This window comes from Sarcophilus harrisii, chromosome 2 (genome assembly GCF_902635505.1).
Source record: "Sarcophilus harrisii chromosome 2, mSarHar1.11, whole genome shotgun sequence".
Lineage (NCBI taxonomy): Eukaryota > Metazoa > Chordata > Mammalia > Dasyuromorphia > Dasyuridae > Sarcophilus > Sarcophilus harrisii.
In genome coordinates, this window is record NC_045427.1 from 394068447 (window position 1) to 394095042 (window position 26596).

Below are 26596 nucleotides of genomic sequence, written 5' to 3' on the forward strand. Positions count from 1 at the left end.
AAATGTGTAAAATCCCTCTAATTTCAATTGTCAGCCTTCCATCTAAGCAAAGAAATCCAGCATTCATAAGGATGCCAGTATGTGCTAAATGTGAGAAGCATCCATGACGTAGGAAGCCTGCTGGGGCAATAGTAATTAACTTTCATCTATAGAACAGAGAATTCAAATTCAAAGAAAAATGGGGCCCACTAAATTATATACAAAAATTCTACATTGACCTAGAAAACCATATATTAACATTATCTATGTTTTATTGTATTATTCATTTTGTTCAATTTATTTTGTTAAATATTTCCCAAGTATATTTTAATCTGATATGGGACACAGTTAAAAATGTTGAGGGGAGTGGGAACTGAATATTTAATGCCTCCAGTTTAGAGATTTTCAAACAAAAAGATGTAATAAGATCACAATTATAATTCTTTCCAGGGAAGAAAGCTCACTTTACTTCACATTTCACTTCAGTGAAGGAAAGAAAGAAGTGAAGAAAATAAAATTCACAGAGATTGGGAGAGGAGAGAAAGAAGACAGACAGTGCTTTAAAAAAACACTCCTATAAATAAAGTGATCATATATCAGCAGTTATTTCTTCCCCATTGTTTCTTTAAACAAGTGTTAGTCAGTAACATACTTCACCTCTAGATAATCAGTAAAACTGTCAACCTTCAAAAGAATTAGACCCAACAGTCTGCTTGGTTTTGTTTTGTTTTTTAAGATCTAATATTTTTTCTATCCTGTATCTTAGAAAAAATAAACGATTCTGGGAATATAGTATCATGCCTAAATAAGCTGGTTTGGAGTTTGTTTTAGGGGATATTTAAAAACCAAGCACTCAAATGCTCTAATCTTGAGTCTTTTTTCATCAAGAAACTCATCAGGAGTCATCTTAATACAGCTCTTTGTAGGTATTAAAATCTTTGGATTTTTGCCACAAATGCAAAGAACTTATTGTTAACTTCCTTGAACAGAGAGATAACCATCAATAATAAGCAGCCCATAAATTACACATCTTGAACCCTAGGTCACTCACACTAGTAATAACATGCTAGAGAAAGGAGCTATTTCTATAACTCAAACATGCTTTCATTCCCACTTCTGCTGATATTAGATAAGAAGTTCCAGTAAGATAAAAGACTGGAAGGGCATTGTGGGACACATACTCATGTTTCTTTGGTATGATGATGACTTCCTTTACTTGCCAAGAAATCAAGTTTTTCCCTTGCCATCTACAGAATCATTTATTTTTGCCACCTGCCACCTCCAAAAAGATCATCTGACCCCATATTCTATGTGATAAAGCCAGATTTTAGTTTTTAAATTTTGTTTGGAACAACACATACCGCCACAAATTTGAGATAATCTCAATTAATCCCATCTTGTTCTCTTGGACTAAGTAAAATTAAGTCCTGTTTATTAATCTATTAAATTATATGTTAAACACATGCTTAGCTTAGCCATTTATCCAATGGATGTCTTTATAGAATCCAAGAATTTAAGATTTAGAAAAGACCTTGGTGGTCAACTAGTAGAACTCACGCACAAAAAAATCCCCTACTATAACATAAAGAGGCAAGTGACCAACCACCATTTGTTTTAAGATCATTAAAGAAGGGGATCTCATGTCCTCTTGAGGAGGGATATCTAATTTTGGGCAACTGTCATTGTGGGGACATTTTTGTTCCTAAAATAAACTCCAAATCTGATTCTCTTCAACTTTTATCCACTGCTCCTGATCTCTGAAGCAAACAAAACAAATCTAATCTCTTCTCCTTTTGAATATTACCTTCACCCTGAATCTACTCTAGGACAATGTTCCCAGTCTCTACAAAGGATTTTTTTAATGACATGAATTCCAGGTCTTTAACTATCCTGGTTGACCTCCTTTGGGCACTGTCCAGCTTTCAGTAACCTGTGATGTCTGGAACTGAACATAATATTTAAGATAAGATCTGATGAATGCAAAGTGCAGGAGACCTATCATAGTGTTCTGGGAAGTTACAACATTTTTTTTTTTTTTAACATATTCCCTTTTTACAGATGAGGGAATTGAGGCAAACAGAAGTTAAGTGATTTGCTTGGGGTCAACTAACTAAGGCTGAATTTCAATTCAATTTTTTCTAATGAGATCTTAAGAGACCATCTAGTACAACCTGCTCATTACACAAAATAAGAAAATGAGACGTAGGGAGTTATAGACTTGTTGACTTCAGTGGTAGTATTTGAATGTCAATCTTTCTGGTTCCAAGTCTATCCCAGGGAGGAAACTCCCTCTAACAATGCAAAAAGACAGCTGTTTCAAAACTATGGTCTTAAAGGAGAAATCGATTTTCCCAAAGTCACAAAGCCAGAAGGTGTCTGAAGCTGGCCTTAACCAGGTTTCCTCTCAGGGCTTTTCCCCCTAAACTCTGCTGCCTCTCATGTAGCTATGGGACAATATTGAAGATGAAGATATTAATGTAAAATCAAAAAGCTTTCTAAATGGGGAATGACTTTCTAAAAGGTGCTTCAAAGTTATTAGTTCTTGCTGAAGAGAATTATGCTCCCTTCTCATTTATGTATCCATTGAAATTTGTCTAAACAACCTTAATGTGAAAATTCCTCCACTGATCTCTGAAAAGTTCACCATTTACATAAAATACTTAAATGCTGAGCAAATCTCATTGAACAAAGTTTTGTTTTTATTCCTTTAAATAGTGTTTAACTTCCACTTTTAAAATTTCTTAGCACATCAAATATTGACTCCATAGTCGACATTCCCAATGTTGTTGATTTAACTGCAGCAGGTAGAGAGTACAAGGCTGGAGTCAGGAATACCATAATTCAAATTTGGCCTCAGATACTTACTAGTTGTGTGATCTGAGGCAAGTTACTTAACCCTGTTTGCCATAGTTTCCTCATATGTAAAATGAGCTAGAGAATAGAATGGCAAATCATTCCAGTATCTTTGCCAAGAAAACCCCAAATGAGGTCACAAAGAATCGGACAAGACTGAATAACGACAGCATAACAACCAAACCACAAAGTACTCCCTCATTTTTCCAAAACAACCTCCCCATGGAGATGAGGTCCATCTAGCTCTCAATGAGTTGTTTATTTACCTGGTATAGATGAAGCAGTGTTGATTATTTATTATCTTATCTGACTTATATCTCCGTAAGTCTTCCCAGGCATCCTTCAAGGCAGTTACCATCAGCATGATACAGATTGGAATCAGACCTACAGCTGGTTGGAAAGCATTGATCACTGGGACAAAATTCAGGACTGCTATGGCCACGAAGTAGATATTGGCAAACCGATGTAACTGCTCGAAGATATTCTTGGGCAAGAAGGACAGCAAGGTGTATTTGGTTGTCTTGATTTGGTTTTTTTTGTGTTGTCCATTGGGATTTTCTTTTTGGGGTCTTCCTTCAAAGGGCAGATTAGAGACCACAACATGCTTTCTTCCCTCTTTTTTCTTCTTTTTTCTTTCTTCCTTTGTCATCTCTGCCTTCTCCTAAGTGTCAGGAGTCATGTCATAGCTCTTTATTTCCCAGTAAAAAAAGTTATTTTTTGAGTAAATCCATTATTCAGCAGCATAGTTTTCTTCCTTCCTCTGGGCAGTGTCTTCTGCCTCCTTTCCCAGAATGATAATCTGAACAGGTGGTGGTGGTGGTAAATAAAGGAAGCAAAAGATCCAAATCAAGTGCAAATGCTAGTCTAAGGAGAGTTGTATGTCCAACCCTGCTGCTTCCTTCTCTACCTGTTGAAATGCCTACGTCACTTACAGGTACCTTCCCTTTTCACTCAGTCACCTAGGCAGGTGAGATGACTCTGGGTCCTAAAGCCTACCTAGTTAAGGCCTAAGAAAAAGCCATGATTCTCAAATGATAGAGAAAACATAACAATTTGGTTGGGATAGCAGGGTAGAACAGTGGATAGGGCTTGGAATTAGGAAGATTTGAGTTCAAATACAGCCTCAGACATTTACCATCTGTGTGACCTTGGGCAACTCATTAAACCCCTATTTGCTTCAGTTTTTCATATTTAAAATGGGAATACACTGGTCAATGCTCTAACCAGCTGTAGACCTGATTCTAATCTGTATCATGCTGGTGATAATTGCCCTGAAGGGTGCCTGAGAGGTTCTAAGTCAGGTAAAATAATAAGTAGTCAACACTTTCATCTATAGCAGGTGAATAAGCAACTCATTGGGAACTTGATGGACCTCACCTGCTTGGAAGAAGTTGTTTTGGAAAAATGAGGGATTATGTTGTGGTTGGTTGTTATTCTGTCATTATTCAGTTTTGTCTGATTCGTTGTGACCTCATTTGGGGTTTTCTTGACAAAGATACTGGAATGATTTGCATTTCATTCTCTAACTCATTTTACAAATGACTCCACTATCTTTGCTAAGAAAAACCCTTTCATGGGATCACAGAGAGTCAGGTATGATTGAACAATAACAGCAATTTTTTAGGTCCCCCATTGGGTTCTTGTCAAACACCTGCAAGAAGAGATCCTGAAGTTAGTTCTTATGAGATCATGAATCTCAGTGTACTGTATCTTTGTCAAGTTTCATCTCAAAGTACCCAGTGGTATATCATGTATGTGTGTGTGTGTGTGTCACCCTATATTTTTCTCATGTTCATTGAAATTACTGAATCTTTATGTAAGTATTAAATCCATTCTTCCTGGGTTGTGAGTTCCAAGAGGATAGGAAACAAATTTTTTGGTCTTTGTACCCTGCTCCAGTGCCTTAACAAATCAAGCCAACTCATCTAGTGTTTATTACAATCCTACTGTATGCCACACTGTGGTAGCTCTGGGATACAAAGAAAGGCAAAAATGTGTCCCTACCTTCAAAGTATTCATCATTTTATGGGGGATAAAACATTCAAACAACTATGAACAAACAAGATAAATACTGGAGTTAGATTTAGAGGGAAAGAATTAGGATTAAGGGAGGACTTTGGCTGAGACTTGAAAAAAGCCAAGGAAGCTAAGAGGTGGTAGAGATGGGAGAGCAATTCCAGATATGGAGGAACAGCCAATGCAAATGATCATAGATTGTAAATGGAAAGTTTTGTATAAAGAACAGGTAAGGGTCAATGTCATTGGATCCCTAAATATATATGTGGGTATAAAAGAAGAATAGAAAAGTGTGTGCTCTGGTGCAGATTATAAAGGGCTTTAGAAACCAAACAGAGGATTTTATATTTGATTCTGTATGTAATGGAGAGGCATTTAGAGTTTATTGAACACGTGGGAGGATAGGGAAGTAAGGGGTATGGTATGGTCTGACAGTAGATGGGGAATGATTAAATATTATTAAGAGAGCAGAAATGATCTGTAGAAGTTAGGATGGAATGGGGTCACTTGTGCATATAAAAGGGTTGGCAAAAGATGGAGGTAGCCAGAAAGGAAAAGCTTAAAGATCATGGTGGCATGAATCTAATAAGATGAAATTAAATCAAATTGAATATAAAAATTTACACCTCATTTTGATGGTTTTTTTTGGTTATTCTTTATCTTCCTTTTCCCATATAGGCAATTATCTTTATTGTATATTGGATATCATTGAGTACTCTTTGATTTAAACATACTCTTGAGAGTCTCAAATAGCAGATATAATGAAAATACCTTTTGTTCTTTCTTTTTTTGACATGGAAGTTGTTTAGGTTTTTGTGGGATCAACATTAAAAACCAGTTAGGATCTTCAAAAGAAGACTGTCTCTGAATTCAGAAGACTAAGGTTCAAATCTCACCTTTGACACTTGACCTCTGAGACTTTGAGCAAATCAATGAATCTCCAAAAAGTTCAATATCAGAAATTCAGTATGGAAGAGCTATGGGTTCATGTGAAAAAAAAGATTTAGTGGTTCTATAAAGCATTCTCACACTATTCCTTTGAGATAGCAATTACAAATAACTGGCATCAGAGAGAAGAGGTAACAAAAATAAAATTTGCCAAGTCTTGGTCCTAAATAATGCATCATTTTTACACATGAGGAAACTGACTTGTAAAGATAAAGGATCTGCCTGCAACCATATGATTAAGTGTCAGAGCTTGGGTTTAAACCCAGATTTCCTAACTCTAAGTCTAGGGTTTATACCATATTCCATACCACCTTTCTTTTTACAATCCCTAGAACCTAACCCAATGTGTTGCATTATGGTTGTTGTTTGTCCTTCCTGCTAGAAGAGGAACTAAATGACATCACTATGTTGGAATCAATATATAGTGTGTCCAGCTATGGTTAATCAGATCAATGTGAGCTCAAAAAGTTCTACCACAGGTTGGACACAAATAGTTCATGTGACCATTTGGGAGGGAGATGTTTCTAAATTTGCACATTTCATATTTCTTTTGAGCTATTGGAATTCTGCTTCACCTATAAACCATAGCGTCTTCTTTGATGCAGGCTGGGTGGTCTTGTGTTAGTATGTTAGAATCAAAGTTCTTGAGACTATCCTTGTATCACTTTTTCTGACCACCATATGGGAGCCCACTTCATATGAGTTCTCTGTAAAATAATCTTTCAGGCAAATGTAATTTTGGCATTTGAACAACCTAGTCAGTCCATCAGAGTTGTGCTCTTTACAGTAAAGTTTGAACACTTGGCAGTACAGCTTAAGGAAGAACTTTAGCATCCAGGTCCCTTATATTGTCAGGGAATCCTCAAAATCTTTCTAAGGCAATTCAAATGGAAGTGGTTTAATTTCTTGGCATGGAAATGGTAAACTATATATATTTCATAGGTATATAATAATGATGACAGTACAATGGCTTTTTAGACCTTCAGTTTGGGAGACTGCCTAATACCCCTTCTTTTCAATGTATTCTTTTTTTTTCCAATTACATGTAAAGATAGTTTTCAACATTCATTTTTGTAAAATTTTGAGTTCCAATTTTTTTCCCTCCTCAAGACAACAAGCAATCTGATATAGGTTATATATGTGCAATCATTTAAAACATATTTCCACATTACTTATGTTGTGAAAGAAAAGTCAAAACAAAAGGGAAAAAACATGAGAAAGAAAAAACAAAAAAATGAAATCTTCAATATGCATTCAGTCTCCATAGCATAAGAAATAGAAAACTATTCCATACTTTATTACATCTCAGAGGCTGCATTGAATGCACAATCACCAACAAACAAAAAAAGTTGTGTACTAACTCTCCCTCACTTTAGTGTTGACTTGCAGTCTTTTTAAAGTTAAGTAATTTAATTAGCTGACCTCAATACCAGTGCTATTTTTCCTTATTGAAAACATCTGTCTTGCTGAAAATATCATGCTAAAAATTTTGGGAGCAAGTACACAGCCCTTCTTCACTCCATTGTGACTGGACAGGCACAAGGGCATTGTCTGTTATCTAGAATCCTTGAAAGCATGTCATAATGAATCTGTTATACAATATTGATGAAGTCCTCTGGGAATCCACATTTTTCTATCATCTTCTATAGGCCCACATGGTTGACAATACGAAAGGCTTTAGTTGGAACAACTAATGTTGTTGGTTGTGTTTTGCTTCCAGCATTTCTTTTTGAGTTGTCAGGTAGCAAGCATGACATCAATTGATCCTTAATCCCTTTCTGATGTCAAGCTGGCTCTTGGGTAGGTGGCCATCTTTCAGGTGAAGGTGCTCTGGCAAGAGTTTTGCCAGTAATGACTAAGAGAGCAACCTTTCCTCCCTCCTCTTACCCCAGGTCTGGTAGTTGTCACAGACAACCAATTTCCTTTTATTTTAATAGAGATGAACAATGGAGTCATCCTTTATTTTCTCGGGGAAAACTCCCTTTTGCCATCTGTCTTGGAAGATTTCTGTCAGTGTTTGTGTTAGCAGTGTAACCCCCGTTTGCCTTGTAGATCTTTCCTGGAATTGAATCAGGTGCTTCGCCACATGAGATGAGCCTAATGATATTCAAAATTTCTTCAGTTGGAAGTAAATGGTCAATGACTTCCGTATCAGTTGTTGATGGGTCTATTAAGAACATGATAGAATTGTTTAAGCCATCTCTTCTGAGTCACATCAATATGTTGTATACTACAGGTATTTGCAATTTGTTGAACAAATAAATAAATCCACGATGATTAATATATAAGTCCCTAACTCATCTACAGAATGAAACTATCAGAGTGGAATAAGCTTTTATGGAGTATTCCATTATCTGGAGGGCATCTTCATTAGAGAAACATCCCACTGCCATTTATGATGAACCCAGAATGTCTTATTTACTACTTTTTAAGAAGCTAGCTTCCATTAGAGTGGGCTTTAATTTTTTGCCTGAGTATTCCATTAATTCTGGCAGTTTCTTGGCCGGTTTTGCATGATTTTTTTTTGACTACGGTCATACCCATGCCAGGCAAGTGTAAAATTGGGGCATATTCTTTTTCAAAATAATTTCTGGCTATGCCTTTGTTAGATGCTGGATTGAGAAAGCCTTCTTCATATGCACATTGCAAGGAATGAGTGGTTTTCCAAATACCTGGATATCTTGACAAGTTGCTCTCCTTAGTAGGTTATCACAAAAAGAAATTTTTTTTTTAACATCTAGCCTAACTTTTCCATGTTGTTATTTCTCAACTACTTTGTGAAACACTTTGCCAAACACTGGGCTTAGTGCTAAGGCTAAAAAACCCTAATTTTTTATTTTAATTAAAAAAAACCTAATTGCTACAAAACTAAATACTAATTGCAAGGAGATTATATTATTATGTTGAAGGTAGTCCAGAATGAAATACTGGAAGCTAAATATTCATTAGGATAGCTAATCAAATAGTGAGTTGAATGCATGGATCAAGGACTAATTTTTCGTAAAATAAGATTGAAAAAGTTTCTTATAGAATAACTTTTATAAGCCTTAAGACCCCAAATACCTCCATATGACTCACATGTTCTGGTAGAATGTAAGTCCTATGAGGGCAAGAACAGTCTTGCTTTTCTATTTATACTCACTAGCACATAACACTGTACCTGATACATAGAAGAGACTTAATAAATAATCATTGAACAAGATTTAGTGTTACAAGGGACCATAGGCCCATTTAATTGAAACTTTCATTTTATAGAAGAGGATGTAGGAGATAAGATAGGGTACTTGATTTCATATAGGATCATATAAATAATGATGCAGCTAATAATCTTCTCTTTTCACTCCCTACTTTTCCCTTAAAAAACATCTAAAATTTCCTTCCAGTTCTAAATCCAATGATCCTATTGGATTTATCCTATTTTTTGCTATCCTATTATTGATTTGATATCCTATCCTATTATTTGGTTTTAGAAAAGGATCCAGTAAATTTATTCACAGGACAACAGACTTGAAGCCCTGAAATCTTTGGATTTTTTAATGCCTATCAGTTATTCTATTCTCCTATCATTACATAGTTATCAAGACATGGTAAATAGGGCTAATTCTTGTTAATCTGCTAATCAAGTATTTCTGGATTGTGAAATATATGCATAAAAATAATAATAAAAACCATCAGCATCTCTTCGGCATCTGACTCTAGGGTGAACCTGAAAGCCCCATCCCTCAATGCTAATACTTATAATAAATTCTGCCTCTTATGGCCAGGGATCTGGGGAACAGATGCCCAAGCAGATGGCCCTTGTTTCCCCACTGTGTTTTTCTGGGAAAGTAAGGGTATAACACAATTTTTATACATCACTTGGAAGATCTTTTCTAAAGCTCCTCACTCATTCACTATTGGATATTTCTAAGTTTGTCTGAGGCATTTCTGATGGCTCTAAAGATATTATTATATATACATACATATATGCTTATATATCTCTATATTTATATACATCTACATACAACTGTATGAAATTATTATCAAGGTCATCAGGGTTTGGACATAAGAAAAAAATCACTTTGGGTACAACTGTCTCTCCTATTTTTTCTCTTTTGCCTTAGTTAATAACCAGGTAAAATGGAATTACAAATGAAAACTTAATGTAAATTATTTAAAGAGGACAAGTTACAAAAGGGAGGTGGGTAAGACAGCTACCATTTACCTCCATGCTGGTTGGTGGATATTATGAACTGACAGTATGTGGATGTATATACGTATATACGCATATATATATAAAATATATCTGTGTGTGTATACATATAGATCAGTACCAGTATATATAAAATAATAACATATGTATATTGTGTATGTATACATACATATATATATCTATATACACAAACATATGTATTTATACACACACACACATATTTGTATATCTAAGGTCTTTTATGTAGGACCAAATGGCAGAGTAATCTCTTTCCTCTTCTACTGGCTGCCTACTTGAGTTACTGTTCTAGGTCACTGAAGCAGCATGGATTCTGGGACAATCATCCTAATTCATCCCATAATAGGAATGACATGCTTCATACTGTAGATGTCAGTAAGTGTCTTAAAAATCCCTCATGATTTTACTTTTCAGTCATCTCACATTGTTGGATAAATTAAAGGAGAACACAGTGGACTAGGTACAGAATGTTAGAGCTAGAAGGATTCTTGGAGATCATGTAGCCCAACTTCTTAATTAAAAAAATATTTTGAAGTAAATTTTTATTGATATCTTTTGGTTTTTATACTATTTCCTCTATTTTCTTATTCTTTATTTTTTCCCCTCCCAAACAGCCATCCCATATAGCAAATAATTTTTAAAAGAAAAATTAAGAAGAGGAAGGAGAGGGAAAAAATCAGCAAAAACCGATCAATACATTAAAAAAAGTGATATTCCACATCCATGGATCAAACACTTCAAAGGAGAGAAGTGAAGGAATGTTCTCAGATCTCTTCATAGAGACCATGCATTATTCTTTTAAATTTTGCAACATTTATTTTTAATTGCTTTATAATAAAACTTCTTCATTTTTAGCAATACTTATTAGTTGTGTAAGTGATGGAGAAGTCGTTTAACCTTTAAGTGCCTCAGTTTCCTTCTTTGTATAATGGCAATAATAATGGTTGTATTATCTGTCCCACTTGTATTTGTAAACTTTAAAGTGCAATATAAAAACAAGAGGCAGTGCACAATACAAAGTAGATAGATGCACAAAACAAAGTAGATTTGAAATCAGAGTTTCTGGATTCAAATTTCACAGTTTTACAACTTACCAGCTATGTGACTTGGGTAATTTACTTAATCTTTCTGGGTTTCAGCTTCTTCATATATAAAAACGGGTATCATAATACTAGCACAATTTATTTTATAGGTTTGTTATAAAGAAAGTGTTTAGTAAATCTTTATTTTTTCCTGAGGCAATTGGGGTTAAGTGACTTGCCCAGGGTCACACAGCTAGGAAGTGTTAAGTGTTTGAGGCCAGATTTGAATTCAAGTCCTCCTGACTTCAGGGCTGGTGGTCTATCCACTGCACCACCTAGCTGTTCCCATGTTTAGTAAATCTTAGGTGGCATAAACATTATAATTATTCTTCTTTCCCAGCTTCCAATCTTCAAAAGATAGAATAGGGATGCCATTGTGATTTTGTTGGTATACAGAACCCCCTGAGAGGTAGCTTTCTTTACCAGTGGAGGTAAGCACTTTTTTTTTTTCAATTTAGAGAATTAGAAAGTTTAGAGGAGCATTTAGAGGTTAAATGATTTGCCCTTCAAGTTCACATAGGCAGTATGGATCAGAAGTAGACCTTGAACCTGTCTTGCAGATACTAAATATGAATTTCTAATCACTACACCATGTTGCTTTTCAATTTTCAGACACTTAATAATAAATAAGGATACTTTAACTCCATATCCAATACCCACTACACAGTAAACACTAATAAATGCTTGTTGATTGAGTCCTACATTGCTAATTAAATGTCCTGGTACCAGCATAGAGAGATGGTGTAAAATGGTGTAAGGAAAGAACATTGCTTCAAACATTATATGCATGTAAATTAGTTGCTCTTAAGTTTAGAAGAGGGTCATTGCATTAACCAATTTCTCAGTTGTACATAAGAAAAGTGCAACACAAAAGGGAAGCCAGTCTCTTGATGGTACAACCAAATAAAGTCATGCAGACTTGTGTTGAAGAGAATAAAATAAACAGTTATTATTTCTCTTACTTTTCATATATTTGAATGTTGGAGGAGTTGATCTCTCGGTCAAATCTATATTTCTTATAGTCCTCCACACCATCTTTCACCATGATGATCAACAGCACAACAGTTAAAGGTAACATGGTAATTTCTCTTTGGAAAACTTCCAGAGATGGTATCCAGTTCAGAATCACCAGGAAGAGGAAGTAGAGATTAGCCCACCTGTAAGAGGCAAAGAGGTTCAAACCTTTGAACCAAGATTCAAAGACAAAACAAAAGGAAATTAAAAAAACAACCACAATCAAACAAAAAGTACTCAGGGAGCAAAATACATTTTCTGGTTTTCTCTTATACTCTTGACTCTATATCAGCAAATATGATATTTTCATAATAAATATTAGCTAATATTTATGAGAATATGGAATCTTTGAGATTAAGTAGCCTTTCCATGAATATGTAACTAGTAAGGTTGGGTGGCAGGATTGAAACTCAGATTTCCTTGTTTTTGGTCTTGTGCCCTTACGTAAAATAGTTAGGAATTGGAAAATTTTAGGGATAAAGGAGAACTTTGAAGCAGGTTTTCTTAACCATTTTTGTATCATGATTTCTTTTTGGCAGTTTGGTAAAGTCTTCAAATATCTTCTTGGATTGATGTTCTTAATGCTTAAAATAAAATGCATAACATTATAAAGAAAACCAATTATATTGACATATTTCATTCATCAAAATATTTTTTTAAAACTATGTTCATGAACCCTGGTTATTCCTGATTTAGAGTATTACCTGGCATTTGTGAATTGTATTATATTTTTCAAAGGGCTTTCACGAATGTTTTATAATTTAAAAAATTTTGTCAGGTAGATGAAAAAGGCAATTTATTGCACATTTCTTGAACGAAAAAGTGGAAGCTCAAAGAGGTTAAAAACAAACTGGGTGAAACATGTCTTAACAGCTGTTCATGTTAAAGAGCCCAGTGAGTTTTGGCTGACTACAAACTTTTAGATGACCACAATGTTAACAGGAGCCAAAAATGTAATGTGGTTGCTCAAAGAGCTAATGTATTGGCAGACTTTACAATATTCAGATGAAGTGATCTAACAATCCCACTCATATGTTGTATTGGTCACATCATATTTGAAATGTTAATTCTTCTTTGAGGCACCATTGAAAGAATGACATAGGTAAGCTGGAATGGGCTGACGGGAGAGAGAAAAGTATCATGGGGGATCTGGAAAATCTTGCTGTGAAAGACTGAAGTTTCCTGGGAGATTTGATAACTATTTTCAGATACTTAAAGTACTGGCCAGTGGAAGAGAGATTAAAATCATTCTGTGACTCTCTGGAGGGCAGAACTATGAAAGAATTACAGAAAAGCAGATTTCAGTGTAATATAGTCAAGACTTTGCCAATACTTAAATACCCAATAATGAAATGGGTTAACTTGTAAAATAATTTCTCATCACTGATGGCACTTAAAATAATGACAGAGAAGCACTTATTGGGGATGTTGTATGAAGGATATCTATTTAGGGTTGCAGACCAACAGATTAGACTTGATTATGGTTTAGCTCTCTTTCAATTCTAGATTCTATTTTAATTCTTTTGCATGAAGATACATGATTTATTAATGGTAGAAATGAGATTAATAATCATGACCTCTGATTCCTAATCTCATCAAATCTATCCTTTAAACCCTTCTAAAACTGAGTAGAATCTATTGCACTTTAAATACATAGAAATTTCATCTGGCCCAGTATTGTACTGCCTTTTATTGTTACAGAATTCCTTCTTGTGTCTAACTAAAGTCCTTCTTAATTCAGCTTTGTCATAAACCATATCTCTGTCAACCATGAAAATCACCTGTATGTCCTTGAGCAAGACCTATCTCTGGATCTCATCTGTAAAATGAAGGTACGAGACTACATGACTTCCAGGTCTAGGTTTCTGATCCCCTGAGCTTATACTATTTAATATCAGCAGTGGTATACCTGTGAAACTGTTCAAAGAGGTTTCTGGGTACAAAGTTGAATGGGGTGTATTTGGTGGTGTGGATCCTGTTGCCAGAGTAAAACTTGGAAACTTTTGCCCAGTCTTGGTGAAACATCTTGTTGTTAGGAAAAACAATCCGTTGTTGACTCAGATTGTAGCTCTGTTTCTCTTTAGCCTCGGACAACAGTGGGGTGGATTCTGAAGGAGTCTGAGAGAAGTCATCCTTAACTCGTTCTTGCCAGCGATACCAAGAAGAATCCACTGACAGCGCCATCTTGACTGGTAGGTTAAGGCTGAAAGATGAATACACCATAGGGATTGAATCAGAAGGCCCTTAGGATATTCAGATGTTTTTATATTTAACAAGATAAAAGCAATAGTTTGGACCCTTTGGAATGTGAAAAATAATTCATTTGGACCCCTAGTCTATTGTACTTAGTATTAATCAATTTGATAGAATCATACCATAGGATGGGATATAAGGCATCAGAGCTGTAAGCTACAGATTCCAAGTTCACTTGCTTAATAATAGGGGTAACTAGAATCCTTCCACCCTTGTTTTTCTTTGTCATAGTGACCAAATCCAGCATGATGAAGGTGACTCAACTACATGGTAAGTATATATTTTATAAAATATTTTTGTATCTCTACATCAATCTTTCTAAATATTACAATATCAACTGTGGGAAAGATGCCCATGTAGGCAGGTCTTATGCAGATAGAAAAATACCGCTTTGCTTCATATTTGAGGAAGATAGTCTCCTGTCCCTTCAGCTGGAGAAGTTCTCAGAAAGAATAGTCAATAAGATGTATCCTTAGCAAGCTAGACAAATTGTCTTAGTGGAAGTTTCTCTAAAGAAATGTTGCTCTTGGCTGGGAACCACACAAGAGAGATAGGGTCAGACCTAATGGGGAAAATGCATCCCATAGGATCCCATTTAGGAGAGGAGTAGATTCCTTATCAGGGAGATAACTAAAAGAGCTATTAATCAGTATAAAATCAGTTTGAAAATAAAAAAAAAAGATTTAGGAGCTTGCTTTGGCAAAAGCATGGAAGTTTTGATTACTTAGAAAGTAATAGTATTTTATTGAACAATTTCTCCAAATCAGCATACAACAAATAAACTATTGATATTTCAAAATTCTTCATCATTTTCCATTTTTCTTTCTGTGATTATTCTTTGGCACAAAGTCTAGAGGAATGGAATTTTAACTAGTTCTTTTATCTATTAAAGACTAATATTAGGGAATTGTTCTAAATACATAGTGTACTTGAAATGGAGGAGCCCAATTGGCAAATTAAATTAAAACAATTTGTATTGTTACTAAATTACACATTTTTAAATAAGATTCTAAATGCATTAACATAATTGGGAAATAGATGAACTGTCCTAGGCTAACAGTAGGAGGACCCCAGTCACAAAATGGTTATGTTCTATACTTAATAGAGGAGACAGTAAGATCTTGACTTCAAAAATCTCCTAGAAAAATACTTAGAAGTTCAGGTTTGACTTAAGATTGTATTGTATTCCATGTTCTTTGTGTATCTCTTTTATAAATGATGAAACCAAGTGTAGGAATAATGGCTTCTTTGCTTCAGATAGAGAGACCTTACATAAATTAGGAAAATCTTTGAGAGAATGAGAAATATGTCTGTTTTGTCTGTGCCTTGTGCTAACCCATAGACAATTAATTTTTACCTATGCCTTTTTTGTGTGTGATCAACCAAAAGAAACAGGCTACAAAAAATAAGCTTTCCAAAAAAGCTTTAAAAAGGACAAATCTCTTTTTTTTCTCTGTTTCCAACACTGACCATATTGAACATTAATGGGATGAAAGACAGCTGCAGAAATTAATTGAAAACTAAGATACAAAAAAAGATTGGAAACCAAATTTGTGAAAAAAGAACAATCAAATCTCTTTCATTTCTAAATTATAATCTAGATGTCTTTATAAAGTATTTTAATGAGCTCATGGGGGACCAAAAATCTTTGCAGAGTTGATGAAAATTACAAGAAGATCTGTTATTCTTTAAAAGGGACTTTTTAAAATAACTAGGGATTGATTTAAAGCTGAAGTTTGCATTCAATTTTATTAGTCATTAGACAGATTCAGGAGAGATTCAGTGAAATAGGAATTCATGATGAGTTAAATAATTTCATAACTCAGAATTTAAAAAGGAAACACATTTGCTAAGCTTAGAGAAACTTTAGCTAGCCAATTTCTAAGTCTAAAGTTTTGGTGTTTGAATCCATGCATTGATTTTAATTTTAGTGTGAAAAGGTATACTTAAAAATGATCTTAAAGTTGGAATCTTAAAGTTTATCATAAAAAGGAATTTTTATTTTAAGAAAACAGAATAATAACATTTTAAACCATATTCAGAAAAGGATAAAAGTAGATAAAATTGTAATTCATTTATTCTTTTGTTGTTTACTGGTTTTATACAACCAACCTAAGAGCACCAAGCAAGTCTTGATTTGGGATCTCAGACTGAAAGTCATTCCCAAAGTATTACCAGAAAAAGAAAATTTGATTTAAAATTAGAAAGCAACAGAAGGTAACTAAAATTTAATGATAATACTGCAGTTTAAATAAATTGTTTAGGTTAATTAGAAATATAGTAAAACTAAAAATTGATTAGCTGGTGAAGATAAGTACAAGTTGTATAATAAAGCTATAGTAAGTTAAGGAAAGAATTATTGAAGATAGAATTAAACAAGTGTGATGACCGCATATTTTAAAATCAGCCAGAGTCAGGAATTCAGGTTAAGGTAAAATCTTCAATCTTTATTCTTTGTGGAGGTGAAGAAGGATCGGAGGTGAAGGGCGATTGGAGGTGAAGGGGGATCGTGATAGCAATGTGAGCAGTTGCAACATTCTTGTTAGCTAGCCAGCTAGCTTGAGACTTGCTAGCCAGCAGTCTCTCCCTGCCTCTCTTCCTGCTCCTCTTCCTCCACCCACCCAAATCGTCATTTCCTATACAACACATTAGGACTTGCACAAAGATTGGGCGGGGGCCATTCTTTCTCCAAGCATACATATTAATAGAATATAGTCCAATTACTATTTAGCCTCACAGGCTTGGGACCTCTGCATCAACTTGAGCTTCAGCCTATTACAAACAAGAATATATATATAACATATAGAAATAAAATAAGTTCATGTACACCTAATAGAAGAACTCAGATTAGAAAATATCAAATTTAATTGAGCATATGGCTTATAAAGGTATAAAATATTAAAGTTTTGAAAGGGAAAAACAGAACTTGTAAATTATTTTAAAAAATAGATGGATTTAATTTGGTGATTTAAAAGGAAATAGAGAAAAAGTTACACCTGAACTCTTTAGAAAAGTACAATATCATCTAGTTTTCCAGGAGAAACAAGTCCAATTACATTCCTTAACCATAGTTGGACTTTGGCCAATCCCCTTGGACATTGCCAAAAAAACTGGATAAATGCTAACTTTGAGAAGATAAATGATTTCTTCTCTAAAATCATCTTGTTAAAATCTGTGACACCCTTGCTAAAGTGACAAATTTTCAGCTGGTTTTAGGAAATAGTTGTAACAAGATTATGTAGTTAGTTATACATGCCAAATATTAAATTTGGGTTTAGAATTTTTTTAGGTTTTTCAGTTGTTTTTTGAATTTTTGAAATTCTCTGGTTTAGTGACTTTCACTTGTATTTGTGCTATTAAGGTTTGAGCTGACTGCCAATACCTTACCTTGTTATTGTATTAGCAAATTAGAATTGTATTAAGATTAATTTTGTCAGAGATTTTTTTTTAACAGAGAAGGGGAACTCTGCAAATGACCTAAACTGGAGAAGGAAATACACTAGAAGCTTCTGTGAAGCCCCACTCATTCCAGTATTCCCAAGAGGAATGATCTCCAGAGAATCATAGAATTACATCAGAGGCTTAGCATCACCATAATGGTGTAGCTGTTTGTCAAAATCGCCTGAGTCATTTTTCATAAACTCAAAGCATTTCCAGAATCCATGTGTAGGACAAACAATGCTTTCATTACTGTCCTTGAGCAAATGCTCTATAAAGTAGGGTATGTTTTACTAAGAGGTATTAGTCCTTCATGGTTCTTGGTTAGTGAGGATATCACCTCAGACATATGTTGTTACATTTAATATATTATGAGTAATTGTTTAATTAAATAGAACATTATCAGTATGTTATAGATTGTGACCATTTCTTTCTTCTCAAATGTCACTTTTGTGCCTCAAAAAGGAGATTGCCCCTTCTGGTTTTGTGTTGTTCATGAAGGTCTGCCCTCTATGTATTCAGATTGTAATGATCCAAAGCAAGCCTGGTGTCTTTCTGTGGATTGAAGATGAAGAATATGAGAAATAATTCTTTTGGATCCCTTCTCCATTCCAATGAATATTAATCAGAATGATAGAATCATATCAAAGTTTTGTATGTAAGACCCCAGAGCTGGGAGCTGCATATTCCAAGTTTTTTTGCTTAATTATAGAAAATTAGCTAGAGGCACTTTATTCTTGTTGTTCCATGCCTAGCATGGAGGAGATAACTCAACTACATAGAAAGTTCTCCAATATATTTTTGTACTTCCAAATCAATTCCTTGTCCAGTAGAAGCGAGTGACCATCTTATGACCACTTAGGTCACTGGCTGTGATGATTTTTACCATTTCCTCCTGCCTAACCTAAGGAGAAGCCTATCCATCTTGTAGGGAGATATTCCTTGCTTTATCCAACTTGTGACCCTGCTGACATAGTATTTTGTTTATTTTGGTTTAGGTATCACATGTCAACCAATGGGATTATTCCACATTTGGTATAACTGTTCGTGAATATCTGGATATCTAACCCTATAAAAATAGGATCCTGAAAGGAGGAAGCATCTCAGATCACAAGGAAGATTTGAGATTCACTTCATTAGAGGGGACCATGAACCCTTTAGTAAGTGCTATTAGCAAGAGTTCTACTAGAGTCTTTTTCATTGTGGGAAGAGGACAATTTTAATTCCTACAGAAAAACAAGTGGATCATCAATGAGGAAGTGTGGCTTCTAGTCCTTGCTCTAAGACTAATGAATACAGTGTGATGGATGGATAGTGAATGACTTCACCTCTCAGTGTCTGTTTCCTTTCTATAAAATGAAGGTAATATTTTCCCTCAAACCGTCCAACTCAGTGATTTAGAGATTGTATTTCTATAGGCTCCTTATTAAAATGGAATGCTACTTGGGAAGGGTAGACTAGTATAAGCTACAATCAATGAACAAGTTTGCATAGAGCAGTATGTCAGATACAATTTAAGGGAAATTTTGATGGGATGAGGAGTTAAGGTTGAGGGGAGCATGGGATATTTGTGAGCAGAACTGACCCAGATGGGTACTTTAATAGGAGGTCCTGAGTAGTCAAAATGGGGAAAGGAAGAGAAGGACAGAGTATATACGAGAAGGTTTCTGAAGGCAAATTTTCAAAGCTTTTGTCTAGGGCTGGTCCTGCCTATAAAAATTAAGGAGTAAATGGGTTCAAAATGTCAACGGGGTTATTCTTCATGATCAAGAATTCTATGTTCTCAAGTTCTATTTATCTTCATTGTATTGAACTTACAGAAAAAAATCTAATGTGGGGGATTTCTAAGAAATGAGATGAAAGTTTTCCACTAAGAAGGTATAGAAAAATGCTTTTGTGTCATCTGCCTCAGGCAGAAAGAACTGTATTTAGCCACAGGGGAGGACACACAAAGCAGATGATAATTGGCCATAGTTATTAATTTTAAATATAGGCTCACAGTATGATACGATCTACATGAACTAGCCATGTGACCATAGTTTCTGTCCTCTAGGTTGTAGAAAGCTTATAGTCAGACTTTCTATATGACTCACATAACTTGAAGTTCTTCCTGCAGGTATTTCCACTCTTTTATGTGATGCTGTCTCCCCCTTCCCCTCTTCCTCCTCTTCTTCTTCTTTTTCCTTTTTTTCAGTTATTTTGAACTTGTCTAATACTATGAATATAATAAAAAATACAATATCAAGACAAAAAAAGCATAGGGAAGATTCTAACACTTAGAATACAGCATATTATAACGGCCTTTTATAGGGTATGTTTTTATTATGTGGGTCACTTGAGTCATACCCAGTACCAGGCAAAGAATACTGATGTACTTAACATTAAAGAATGTACAGGAAATGACATTCTATCCTGCAAAGAAAGTTTGATGTCTTTTATAGTGAAAAAAAGTGACATCTATTTTACATAAAAAGCAATAGCTCTACAAGTTTGTACTCAGTTTTATCACTTTCTTTGGTATTCTTTGTCTTTGTTGCTTTGTTCTCAGGGTCACCATCCTGCTAGCTAACTCCCTCAGTTTTTTCTTCCTCTGACTGCTGGGCTAAGGAGTGGAGCCTCAAACTCCTAATGCCTTTCTTTACAGAGGGCAGAAACTGGGCTTTTTTGTCTCACCCTATCCACCTCTGCTGTTCTACCTAGTTTCAACTCCACTGAACAAGGCACACTTTTTTTTTTGAAAGCTATCGTCCCCCTCCATTAGATTGTAAATTGTAGAGGGCTAAAACTCTTGAGTTCATGCACTGATGTTCGGACAACCGAGCACTTAAAGCTAATTACCGATTGGACAATACTTTATGGGCATATGATTGGAAAATGGCCCTTCTCACTATCCTGTGCTGGCTCGATAATTGGTGTATACAGAGAATTGTAGGAGGGACTAGGGGATGGAATAAGACTAGCCAGGGTCATTCTGGGCGGGAGACAAAGAAGGAAGGTTGTGGACATTCTGCTCCCTTCCAATTCAATCCTTCCTCTAAAGACCAAGAATAAAGACTAAGGACTTTTGCTTATCCTGACTCTGGCTGATTCTAAGGTATCCAGGGTGCTAACTCGGCTTTCACAGTAAACTCCTTAACAGAAGACTGCCTTTCTTTTTATTAATTGTTCCCTCAGCACTTAGCACAAGGCCTGGCACATAGCAGGTACTTAAATATTTATTGGATTGTCTGAGGCCACAAGCCTCAGAGGTAAGATTTGCATTTGGGTCCTCTGATCCCAGAGCCAGGGCTAGTTCCACCAGGTTGTACCTTCTAGCTAAATTCTCTCAGGTACAGACTAAGTGCTCTGATGGCAGGGACCAGGTAGACCTTATTTTTCTTAGGCATGTCTCCTCAGAGAGACTGAGACAGATATGCTTATGGTAGGAGTTTATGATCATTTGGAAGCCTTTGGCTAACTCAGAAACTGAAGCCCTATTTCATAAATGTCACACTATGGCCTGTGTTTCCAAGACAGGAAGCCTCTTCTTAAAGGGGCTCATTTAGTTGGAAAGAAAAATGTCTTGTCAGGGAAACTGAACAGTAAGACAGGGATCCTGGAATTTATGGAATGGGGATTATCATTGATTTGGGTTTTTGGAGTTGGGGGTTAGGGGTGGTTTGTCTAAAGCAAGATACTATATTATATGACCCCTTGAGGTACCTCTAAGCTTCATGTTACTCTGATTTTATTCTTTGATGTGACATCAAACATTAACAGTGAACTTATCCATTCACCTACCTATCATCACTAATTAAATTTCAGATTGCCTTGGGCTTGAAGTTGCAGTAATTGGGCACCAATTATTTTCACAGGCATCATCTCTCATTTCATTTCATTTATTTTTTTTTCCCTGAGACGTTGACACATTTAGGCTAGCTTGCTGGGTTAATTACAGTTCTTTTTCTTCTTTTTTTTTGACTTAAAATTTTGAATTTCAGGCATTTTCTTTCCTGTCCTGAATACTTCTTAGAATGGATGTCTATTTCATCCTTGTCCTTCTTCAACTATTCCTAACAAACAGTAATTTGCTAATTCTCCTCTGCCTTGGCTGTCTTGTTTGTGCTCAACAGGATCAGAGGAATTCTGGACTTGTATTCTTAAGGAGTATTTTATTGTCTATTAGCCTTTCAACAGCATTGTGGATTAAGGATGATGGAGGGCTGTATTGGGGCAAGATAGAGGAATAACTTCAGGAGTACCAGATAATGGCTAACATTTATAAGGTACTTTAAGATTTGCCAAGCACTTTATATCTATTAAATTACTTGATCTTCACTACAACCATAAGATATTATTCTCATGTTATAGATGTGAAAACTGAGTCTGAGAGAAGTTAAATAACTTGCTTGGATTTGCACAGCTAATAAGTGTTTTGAGACAGGATTTACCATGCATCTTTCTGATTTTAAGTCCAATGCTCTAGCCATCTTCCTCTTACAAAAACCACAAATTGAAGTAGGGGAATTTAAATATTTTTTCCTTCTCCTACTCCTATTGCTCCTCTATCCCGTTTACTCCCTCCCCCATCCTATTTAGAAACAGAAGTCTGTTCTGGAGAATTCTCAGCTTTCACTGAATTACAGTGTTATTGTTTACAGTAATTTCTGGGACCATTTTCCCTTTTTCTGTCCCTCCCTAACTCCCAATGAAAGAGTCACCTCTCAGGAATGAGGTTCCTGTCAGTTTCTGGATCTAGGTGCTCTACAGCTGTCTATGTTGATATAAGCCTCCTTCCACCCTGAACCACCCACAGATGCCCTGAGGAACAAATAAAGAGCAGGTGGATTTCTCAACTCTGAATACCAGTGTGTAAGTGGAAAAATCTGCCACAATTTGGCTGGTTCACAAAGAAACCTGATGGATATACGGAAAAAGCATATATGTACATATGTATATAATCTCTTGGGTTATCTCTTTCTTTATCTCTGTATCTCTGTTTTCCTTCTTTATCTGTCTCTCTCCCTCTCCCTTCCTCCTTCCCTCCCTCCTTCTGCCTCTGTGCCTATGTCTGTCTCTGTGCCTCTGTCTCTGTCTTTCTTTGTCTTTCTGTCTCTCTGTCTCTGTCTCTTTCTAGTTCAGGCTCTCTCTCTCTCTCTCTTTGTGTGTGTGTGTGTGTGTGTGTGTGTGTGTGTGTGTGTGTCTTTCTCTTTCTTTGTGTGTTGGTTTATTTGTTCACTTTGAAAGAGCTGATAATCTCAAGTACTAGTACTAGTACTAGAGTACTAGAAAGTACTAGAAGGTTTGGTGGGGAGAGAAAAAAAAAAACAAAGACAGGCAATTTAAAAATAAAATATTATATATTCTCTTGTCACCAGGATTCAATGTTACAGGTCCTCACTGTTGCAAAGCAATTGTTTAATTTATCTCTTAATTACTCCCTAATGTATTTCTTATAGGGGCTGTTTCAGATTTTTTTTCTTTCTCCTGAAGTCCTCCCCACCAATCTCCCCTAACCAGTTTTCCTCATTGCCTTTTTTTTTTTTTTTTTTTTTTGGACACTACCTCACTTTTTATTTTGTTGAGGAAAATAAAACCATCAGACACAAACTCCAGCAAATGCCATCAAATATGTCCCAAATCCTTGTTATATCTTCACTCACCTACTCTTCTTTCAAGCTCTGGAGCTGAGGTGGCCTATTTTCTACCAATGCTATCTATCCCCTTCATCTCTGACCTTGATTGATCTCAATCTCTCAACTATCCTACAGAACCTAGATCCATAGATAATCTATTCTCTCTTACATCTTCAGACTCTCTTCTTCCATTGGTTTCCTCCCACCTTTGCCTCTAAACTTTCAGCTCAGCATTCTTTTCACTATACCAAGGCTTCTTAATTTGGGGATATCTCAAGGGTCAGTAGGCACTCAAGAGTTTTAATAACTTGGATGGGAAAATGTTATATCTTTCAATGTAACAGCTTTCTTTTGTAATCCTATTTTATGCATTTAAAAACATTATTCTGAAAAGTCTGAAATCTTCACTGACTGACAGAGGGGTCCATGAAACAGAAAAGTTAAGAATCCCTGCTCTTTACTCTGTTGCTTTTAGCCTTAGAATTCTAAACAACTCTTCACTGCAGAAGCTCTCCTGAGAAAGGCACGATGTTATGCGACTGATTTCAAACTGGCTCCCCTGCATTTGTATTTGTATAGAAGCACTCACTTGACAATCCACATCTTTGGTCACAAATGAAACATTTATAGCTACTTCAAAAACTAGTTTTCAAATTATGCAAATGGTGAAATAATGGGACTATTCTTATGCAATAAAACAAATTTTAAAACCTTTTCTCTAACCTTCTGTTCCCTCCAGGTTCTACTCTCATTTTACCCCTTCCTTTTCACTGCCAAACTTCTTAAAAGAATAGACAACAATGCTTGCTTCTACTCCAGCAAACATTGTTGTCTATTCTTTTAATTTGTTTTATTGCATAAGAGTAGTCCCATTAAATGCTAAATTTTAGTTCAAAGTTAGAAAAATGAACTTGTGACTTTTTCTCATCAAAGATCATGGATCTCTTCAAATCTATCCTGGGCCAGGGGGTGGGGGGGAGGGTCTGTAAAAGGTCCATTACTGTGCCTAACAAATTGTACCAGTCCCATGATTTCATTAGGATTGGGCATCATTCACCAAAGTAGGTATTAGTGGCCACCCTTGAGGGTTTCTGCTTGATCCCAAAGGGCATGTGATCAACTAATCAGAGAATAGGAAGCTCATTTATATGGAGCTTGTCTACAATATAATCCCAATAACCAATCCTGAAGCTTGCCTCCAACACTAGCACCTTCCCATTCTATTCCCTTCTGCTGCTGTGTAAACTTCCATTTATCACTTTCTGAGCTAGTAGTTGGTCCCTCAGGACCATTATATAACTACACAGTGACAACTCATAGTAAGAGCCGTCACTGTTTTATTCAAGTGTCATTGGGAAAACTCTCAGAATAACCATCAGGGGATTCTCAAATTAAAAAATTTGGAAACCATTGGCATCCAGAATAACCAATGATGAGACTCTGCAAATTATAGTTTGAAGAATTGCTTGGGAATGCTAGGAAGTTACATGATTTGTTTAGGGTCACACTGAAATGTGTGTTAGGATTTGAACTCAGGGCTTCTTGACTCTGTGGCCATATCTTAATCCCTCATACTTTCCTGCCTGCTTGGCACATAGTAGGTACTTTGTTTGTTGACAAACTGAATATAAAGGATAATTGTGATTCCAGGGAGTGCAAGTAGCTCTTACTGGCTCCCAAAAGCTGATAAATTGTTAGTGGGAACATTTATATCTCCAACATTCACATACAGTACAAATCAGGGCTTGACTTTTTGGATTTTCTACACTTAAGAAAATAATGGGGACATCTTATTAGTTAAGAATCAATAATGCATTTAATTTTCATTAACATTTATTATTTAATAATTATTAATATTTATTAATATTATTAACATTTGTTAGTAAGGTAGATTAAAATTTAAAGTGTGCCATGTGTACATTTTTATTAAACATTTAATAGCACCTGCTTGACTTGCAGTTGGTGTATTTGAAGTTGTTGAAAATGTGTAGTAGAAATAATCTGGGGTGAACAGTCATTTTTGCGAGGTAAGTGCCTCTGTACAAATACAGCTGCAGTAGAACCAGCATGAGACTGTAATGCTGGAGAAACTGAGGCAAGATAGAGATTAGAGAGTTTTAATATCTTATTTATTGGAGAACTTAATAGATTGACTGGACAGGACTCTTGTCTCAAAGTATCCAGTGGTAAATGTGAGATTCCCAGGTTTTTTTTTTTTTTTTTTTAATAGGACTCTAGTAAGAAGAGAAACAAAGGCAGGAAGCAAAGAGTGGGAAGTTTCAGGACCATAAATTTGATTCTAGCAGGATGGGGGGGGAAACTATAAATTCTTACTAGGAAGCCAGATCAGGATGTCTGAACAAATGGAAGTAAAGATGTCAATTAGGTATCTGAGTAGTCTTATCTTTTGGAATGTTTAGAGTGGGTAGTACAGCCCTAATGGACAGGAAAAAGGTAGGGGTTGCATACTAACTCAGGAGATATAATTCAGGGAAACTAATGCAGGAAAACTGAGGTAGAACAGTTCAAGGAGGCTGTGGCATAACATTCCATACTCTCTCTTCTGCATATTCAAATCATTGAATCACCTTTCCCCAGGTACCCAGGAGGTCTTAGAACCATAATTTTGACCAACCCTATGTAAAGCAAATAAAGCAAAATAAAACTAGAAAAATGCAAGGACTCATATGGTAAGAGCAAGTCTCTCCCTGATAACCCCAGAGTTAACAGCAGTACAAAGGCTCCCTTGTCGCAAGCATGTCAGGTCCTCTGCAGTTCTAGAGCACCATCTCAGCCAGAGAGTCCAGTTTGAGATGGACAATTCACTGTGAGTTAGGTGGTCTGCAGTCATTTATGCATTTAATTCGGCCTCTGCTTATAGAGCAGCAGGGCTCAAGGACCCAAGGCCCATTCAGAGGAGCAACCCTTTCCAGGGGAGAAGGGTGAGGCTTGGAGTAGCTCCATCTGTCCCTGCCCAGAGGAACAGGCAGGGCTGCAGAAAGCATCAGATTTCTGAGCAGAGCTATCAGAACATGCACAGTTAGACCATCAAGGCAGGCAAACCCCAAACTTTTAGAGGTTTGATATCAAACTACAAGGTCCTTTGAGAATGCTGAAATATTAATCAAGGAACTGGGGTAACAGGATGGAGAAACAGATCAGAGAGACTGCCAGTCCCAAGACAGGTG

The 26596-nt window shown here is 35.8% G+C and overlaps 1 protein-coding gene across 5 annotated transcripts in view; it reads right to left on the minus strand.

Moving 5' to 3' along the window:
* The window catches only part of ATP10B (ATPase phospholipid transporting 10B (putative)), a 258288-nt gene that overhangs the window by 123281 nt on the left and 108411 nt on the right, over nt 1-26596 (minus strand). For 4 of the 5 annotated variants that reach the window (XM_031953627.1, XM_031953626.1, XM_031953628.1 and 1 more), the window contains 2 exons: nt 14012-14305; nt 12051-12245 (listed from right to left, as the gene is read on the minus strand). In XM_031953627.1, coding sequence (XP_031809487.1) covers nt 12051-12245; nt 14012-14286 — 470 coding nt within the window. In that variant the 5' untranslated portion in view covers nt 14287-14305. Of the gene's footprint in view, nt 1-3098; nt 3960-12050; nt 12246-14011; nt 14306-26596 lie in introns of those variants that run through there. The other variant, XM_012552174.2, reaches the window with a different exon arrangement.